Below are 6,296 nucleotides of genomic sequence, written 5' to 3'. Positions count from 1 at the left end.
TCAAAGAATTAGGATCCGAAACTCATAAATTTAAAATTCTAGTTTCTGTCTCCGGATGTAAAACTTCAATGTCAAAAGTTAATGTGTTGCTAATGAGACAAGATTTGTAGTTGTAGTTGTGCCAAAAAGTTTTATCTTTGAATGTTCTCCTTCTTTAGTATTTAAACTCAAAACCTCTAAATTGGTATCATTATTATTACTGGACTGCATCGTGGTGAAAAGATGCCTAATTTGCTGTCTTCGAGACTCCAATTAACTTGTTAATGTGGTGGGTTCGTGCTATCCTTTTTAACATTATTTTAAATGAGGAATTCCAGTTGCATGTGAAAGGGTGACAGACAGGGGCTAAGTCCTTACTTCATCAATATATTTGTCCACTCTCACTGACAACTCACAAACGCTCCTTTCTCCTTCCTTTTTCTCTTCTACTGTTTTCCCTCCAGCTTTTCCATTTTGGAGAAGAAGGGGAAGCAGGAAAAAGTTAATTTTCTTTTTCAAGAATTTCAAGAAAAACAAAAAGAAACACTAAAAAGTAACATAATGAAGGAGAAGAACAATGTTCATTCTGTCATTTTCACTATTCTTGTGTTAGTTACTCTACAAAGTGTATATTGTGACAATCCTTATCGGTATTACACTTGGAAAATCACTTACGGAGACATTTATCCTTTGGGTGTCAAACAACAGGTAAATCTCATTCTTCTTCTCATAGTATTCTTCATAATGTATTCTTATTAAGGTGATTTTAACACTGTTATGACAATGGTGGTGGCAGGGGATCTTGATTAATGGGCAGTTTCCAGGGCCACAGATTGACTGTGTAACAAATGACAATTTGATTATCAGTGTCTACAACTACTTGAATGAGCCTTTTCTCATTTCTTGGTATGATTTTAATCAAAGTGTATTCGTTTTTCCCTGTCTTTCCTAATCACTAATGCCATTCAGATAAAGAAAAGATACAACATGTTGGATGTTAAGCAATGCGATTGACATTTTTTAAGATACAAACACAAAAACTTCTTTTTAATGCAGATCTATTCAATATTTCGCCTCCTATATATTTTCATGAACAGTGAAATGTCTCTGATAAAACTATTTTCGTCTCAAATGTTATTCCTCATTTTTTTGTGCATAGTGTTTTCTGTTATTCCTAATATGAGTGTATCAAAGTAGTATAGAAAAGTGAACATCTTTGTAGCAAAGGAATGCAACTTTTCGCGAAAAGCTAAACGGTGTTCTTGGAAAGAAAGAGATGGGTAGGGTTTTGTCTGTAGGGGGTGATGTGTTTTTTGGTCTAGTTTACTACTGAGACATTAGCTGTAGGAATTAGACGCGTTTAATCATTTGTATGCTGGTCCATGTGAGTAGGTCCTAGTCCTGTTATCTCCTTTTATTTTTAGTTCTCAAACTTAGCTTTCATGTAGTAATGTTTTAAAAGGCACTTAATACTTCGCCTCGAGCCATGGGACGTAAGCCCCACGGATCTTTAATTTTTAAAATTTATAAATAAATAATATAGCATTATAACACAATAAAATATAAAGAGATGGACTAAAAGTTCAAGAAAACTAAAAAGAATTAAAGAAACTCATATAAAATAAAATATTTAGCATGTTTTACAAGTATAAGTAATACAATACTGTTAAAGTTACTATGAAATATAAATTAACTCCAACCTCTTAACTTTCAAACAATTAAAAATTATAATTTCTTAAAAAATATTATCAAATTGCATATTTTACCTCTTTAAAAGTAAATACACAATAAATTCTTTAATACTCAATTTAAAATATTACTCCTTCATAAGTAATTATAAAATTATTTTCAATTAGTGTTATTAAAATTTATGATAATTTTGAGAGACATAGAACTAAGACATGAAGATATATCAAGTAAAGATATAAATTTTGGTTATCTATTTTTAGAAGAAATATTCAAATGATATTCACCCTCACGTTGTTTTCAATTAGTAAGTATGCAATAATATATTTCGTTATTTGAATTATTCACAATTTTCATATTTCTATATAGATATAAAGAACTTTAATCATTCATTTGTTAAAGAATTTTGATAGTTAACAGTGCAAATTAGTGAATCGAACACATGATTTGCATAGGAACTGTTGGGCGAGTCCCGAGCGTTGAGCGTTAGGCGTGTTTAGGGCGCACCGTCGGGTGCTTGGGAATGTAAGCCTCAAAGAATTAAGCCCCACACATGAGTCTCAAGGTGTTTTGATAGTGCCCCGCCCAAGGCGAGTCCCAAAAAAGCCTTTTAAAACAATGTGTAGCATCTAATGGTCAATACAATTGATAAAAATTTATAGAATGACCAAGATTCAAATCTCACGTAGACAAAGAAAGTTTAGGTGATTTTTTTTCAATTTGCCTAAATTTTGATGGACAGCATTATTTTTCCGAGCTGGTAGGAAGTAGCACATGTCCGAGCTGGTAAGAAGTAGCACATGTCCGATCAAATAGTGGAGGTGTGCGGTCATGATACTTTCATCTTAAAAAAGAAAAAGAGATTAATATGATCTAGTTAGATACTCCCAGTCAAGATGTGCACCCACAGACAATAATAATGTTATAAAAGAAACTTAATATACTATCTTTCATCTCCTTTTTTGGAACTTAAATGAGCAAGATTCTTTGAGACATGGAGTTAATATGGTTGGGGTACAATACTTTGGTACATCAAATAAACCCATTACCCACGTGCTAGATCTCTGACATGAAATATTACAAAATTTATTCCAATTTTATATGTGGAATACAATGAGCCACACATCTAGAGGACAGAGAGAGAAAGTGACATGTCTTTCTGTAGGGCCTAAGTGATGTATTTTATTAAGTAGCATTATTGAGGAAAGTGAATAGTTATTAGCGCTATCTTCGGCTGAATGAAGGCTAAGAAGTCTAATTCCACCAGATTGTGCAATGACCAATCAATGCTGAGCACCAAAGAAATCTTTCAAGGATATATTGTAGACCTTAAAATAAATACTACGTAGTAAAAAAAAAAAAATACGTATAAGCATGCAATCAACATAGTGTTAACTCAGGTAAAGATTTTCGGTTCGAATTTCACTAGTGACCACTAGTAAATTTTTTACATATACTTGGTACAAGGGAAAAAGAAACATGCCTTCAACAATTTAAACTTTTAAATAATGTCGTTTACGCAATTCACCCTGATACAAATTTTGTGTGTAAATTACCATACATACATATTGAAAATGGAGAGGAAGTAGAAGTAATTGAAGGAAAAATCGAAGATTTATTGCAGAAAGAGCTGAATTGATTACATTTCTGTAACAACTAGAAATAAGCTGGTATAGTTCATCTTAGCTTCTTTCATTTACTCTAAATCTCTTGCTGCATAGGTTAGTCTTGCAGTGTACCATAGATTAAATTGGTATAACAAATTAAATTGGTCTATGTTAATAGCAACCATTGGTCACATGACAACCTTTTCCTGTATCTTCTCTATAGAGTAGTTAGCAATAATTTTATGAGTTCATTGGTATGGACTAACTCAAGAATTATTCCATTGGCACTTTCCCTTTTGTTGCTTCTGACAATTCAGATTTGTTGGCAATTGTTTCAGGAATGGTTTACAACAAAGGAGAAACTCATGGCAAGATGGAGTTTATGGCACAACTTGTCCAATTCCACCTGGGAAAAACTTCACTTATACCCTCCAAGCAAAAGACCAAATAGGTAGTTATTTCTACTTCCCATCACTTGCTATGCACAAGGCAGCTGGGGGATATGGTGCCATCCGAGTCTATAGTCGTCCTCGAATTCCAGTACCTTTCCCTCCACCTGCTCATGATTTCACTGTACTTGCTGGAGACTTGTACAAGAGAAGTCACAGGGTAAGCCCCATCTGTTTGGCTTAATTATCATATTTGTTGTTACCTTTACAATAACATTTTGGTGCTAAATTTACATGGGGATTTGATTCTTGCAGCAACTGAAGTACATTTTAGATAGTGGTCATAATCTTCCCTTACCTGATGGTCTTATTATCAATGGTCGCGGATGGAATGGATACACATTTACAGTTGATCAAGGTTTCTAACTGAAAATTGCTAACTTAGTCTGATTACAATAATCTTGTTTTTACTGTGCCTTGTCTTGTTAATGTTTCAGCTTCAGAAACCTTAGTTCTCCAACTCATTGTGCAGGTAAGACATACAGGTTCAGGATATCTAATGTGGGGATTGCAACATCAATTAATTTCAGAATTCAAGGGCACACAATGAAACTGGTTGAAGTTGAAGGATCACATACACTCCAAACCTCCTACACTTCACTTGACATCCATTTAGGACAGTCTTATTCAGTTTTAGTCACTGCTAACCAGCCTCCCAATGACTACTATGTCGTGGTTTCTTCACGCTTTACTAGACGAGTCCTAACCACCACTGCTGTTCTTCACTACAGCAACTCATGGACAAAAGTCTCTGGACCTGTCCCTGGAGGGCCTACTACTCAAATTAATTGGTCCATTTATCAGGCCAGATCCATACGGTAATACATCTTTGTTATGTCTAACTTTCATGTTGAAAAGATAAGTCATTACTTCATATGGTTAGTTAAACTATTGGTAGAAATCTGCTTATAAGATACTCGTTGGAAGAACTGAAGTTATTTATCTTGTTCCAAACAAAGGCACATTTTGCATAGATGGAACGAAGAAAAATTGATACATGAATGCTTAGTAAGTATCACTTTCATTCTAACATCTCAAAAAACTCTTCTTTGGTTGTTTTGTCAAATCAGTTGGAATCTAACTGCAAGTGGACCAAGGCCAAATCCTCAAGGTTCTTATCATTATGGGTTGATCAAGCCTTCGCGTACAATCATTCTTGCCAACTCTGCCCCATATATAAACGGCAAACAGAGATATGCTGTCAACAGTGTCTCGTATGTTGATCCGGACACACCATTAAAGCTGGCTGATTACTTCAAAATTGGAGGAGTCTTTAACCTTGGTGGCATCTCTGACCAGCCTTACAATGGAAATGGTTATCTTGGAACCCCTGTTATGGCTGCTAACTTCAGATCTTACGTTGAGATCGTTTTCCAAAATTGGGAGAACTCTGTCCAGTCATGGCACATTGATGGCTATTCTTTCTTTGTTGTCGGGTAAATCATCTCATTATCATCATACTTGTTAAGAAACAAGAAAACTTCTCCTTGTCTGAGTTACACATTTACTCCTCTTGATTCTTTATCTTTGTGAATGAACAGTATGAATGGTGGACAATGGACTCCAGCGAGCAGATCGCACTACAACTTAAGGGACACAGTTGCACGTTGCACCACTCAGGTTTGTCAAAACTTCTAGTATGATAGTGCACATAATCTCAACTTTGTTCTATACCAAAACATCCTTAAACTTATGTTCCAATGTATCTGTTTGATGTAATTCAGGTTTACCCCAAGTCATGGACTGCAATATACATGGCATTGGATAATGTAGGAATGTGGAACATAAGGTCTGAGGATTGGTCAAGGAGGTATTTGGGACAGCAATTCTACTTAAGAGTTTACTCCCCATCAAATTCTTGGAGAGATGAACTTCCAATACCAAAGAATGCTCTCCTTTGTGGCCGAGCTAGACATCACCACACTAGGCCTCTTTGAAACAGTAATATTTCTAATTTTCCGTCACGAGAGGGTGACCGGCTTATATCGTGTAAACCAAGGGAAAGATTAATCTGGGAAGAGTGAAGACGCTGAGTTTGAGCTATGACTTATAGTCTCTTCTTCTCTTTCTATATGATATGTATCCTATTTTCTGTTGTTGCAATTGATGGAATGTATCATTTCACATTTCATTTTTTTCTCCAAATTTTTGGTTAAATGCCAAATAGATAAGCAGGGAATAACTTCTTTACTTCAAAGGAAGAGTATATCTTTATTTAGTAAGTTCTTAATCCCATTGCTCCTGGACAAATGACTATGAACAAGAGTCTTGTGGTGGAGCCAAACTAGAAAAAGTACCTCTGATCTAATGACCGATCAACATGTTTATTAGGAGAAATTATCACGGAATGAACTACATGTAATGAAACTTAGCCAGAGTGATGGCTGAACATGATTTGATAAGTTGAAGTCCTATTTAATGATTGAACTGCTAGTTTATTCAAAGAAGTTATCACGAATGAGCCACACATAACGAAATTTTTACGCCGGTGGTTATGTACGAAAAAGGTAAAACTACCATTTGGATGAGATTATTATTATTATTATTATTATTATTATTATTATTATAATTATTA

The 6,296-nt window shown here is 34.7% G+C and overlaps 1 protein-coding gene across 1 annotated transcript; it reads left to right on the top strand.

Moving 5' to 3' along the window:
• Positions 1-321: 321 nt before the first annotated feature.
• LOC104231506 (L-ascorbate oxidase homolog) lies at positions 322-5,918 on the top strand. The gene is made up of 8 exons (XM_009784517.2): positions 322-687; positions 776-885; positions 3,611-3,881; positions 3,977-4,079; positions 4,194-4,539; positions 4,792-5,157; positions 5,263-5,341; positions 5,446-5,918. Exons 1-8 carry the CDS (start codon positions 541-543, stop codon positions 5,656-5,658), a joined length of 1,635 nt encoding a protein of 544 aa, XP_009782819.1. The 5' UTR covers positions 322-540; the 3' UTR covers positions 5,659-5,918.
• The last annotated feature ends 378 nt before the right edge of the window (positions 5,919-6,296 follow it).

The sequence above is a fragment of the Nicotiana sylvestris genome, chromosome 2 (assembly GCF_000393655.2).
Source record: "Nicotiana sylvestris chromosome 2, ASM39365v2, whole genome shotgun sequence".
In the NCBI taxonomy this organism is placed as follows: domain Eukaryota; kingdom Viridiplantae; phylum Streptophyta; class Magnoliopsida; order Solanales; family Solanaceae; genus Nicotiana; species Nicotiana sylvestris.
The sequence above is the reverse complement of the archived record's forward strand: the minus strand, read 5'-3'. Positions and strand labels throughout refer to the sequence as shown.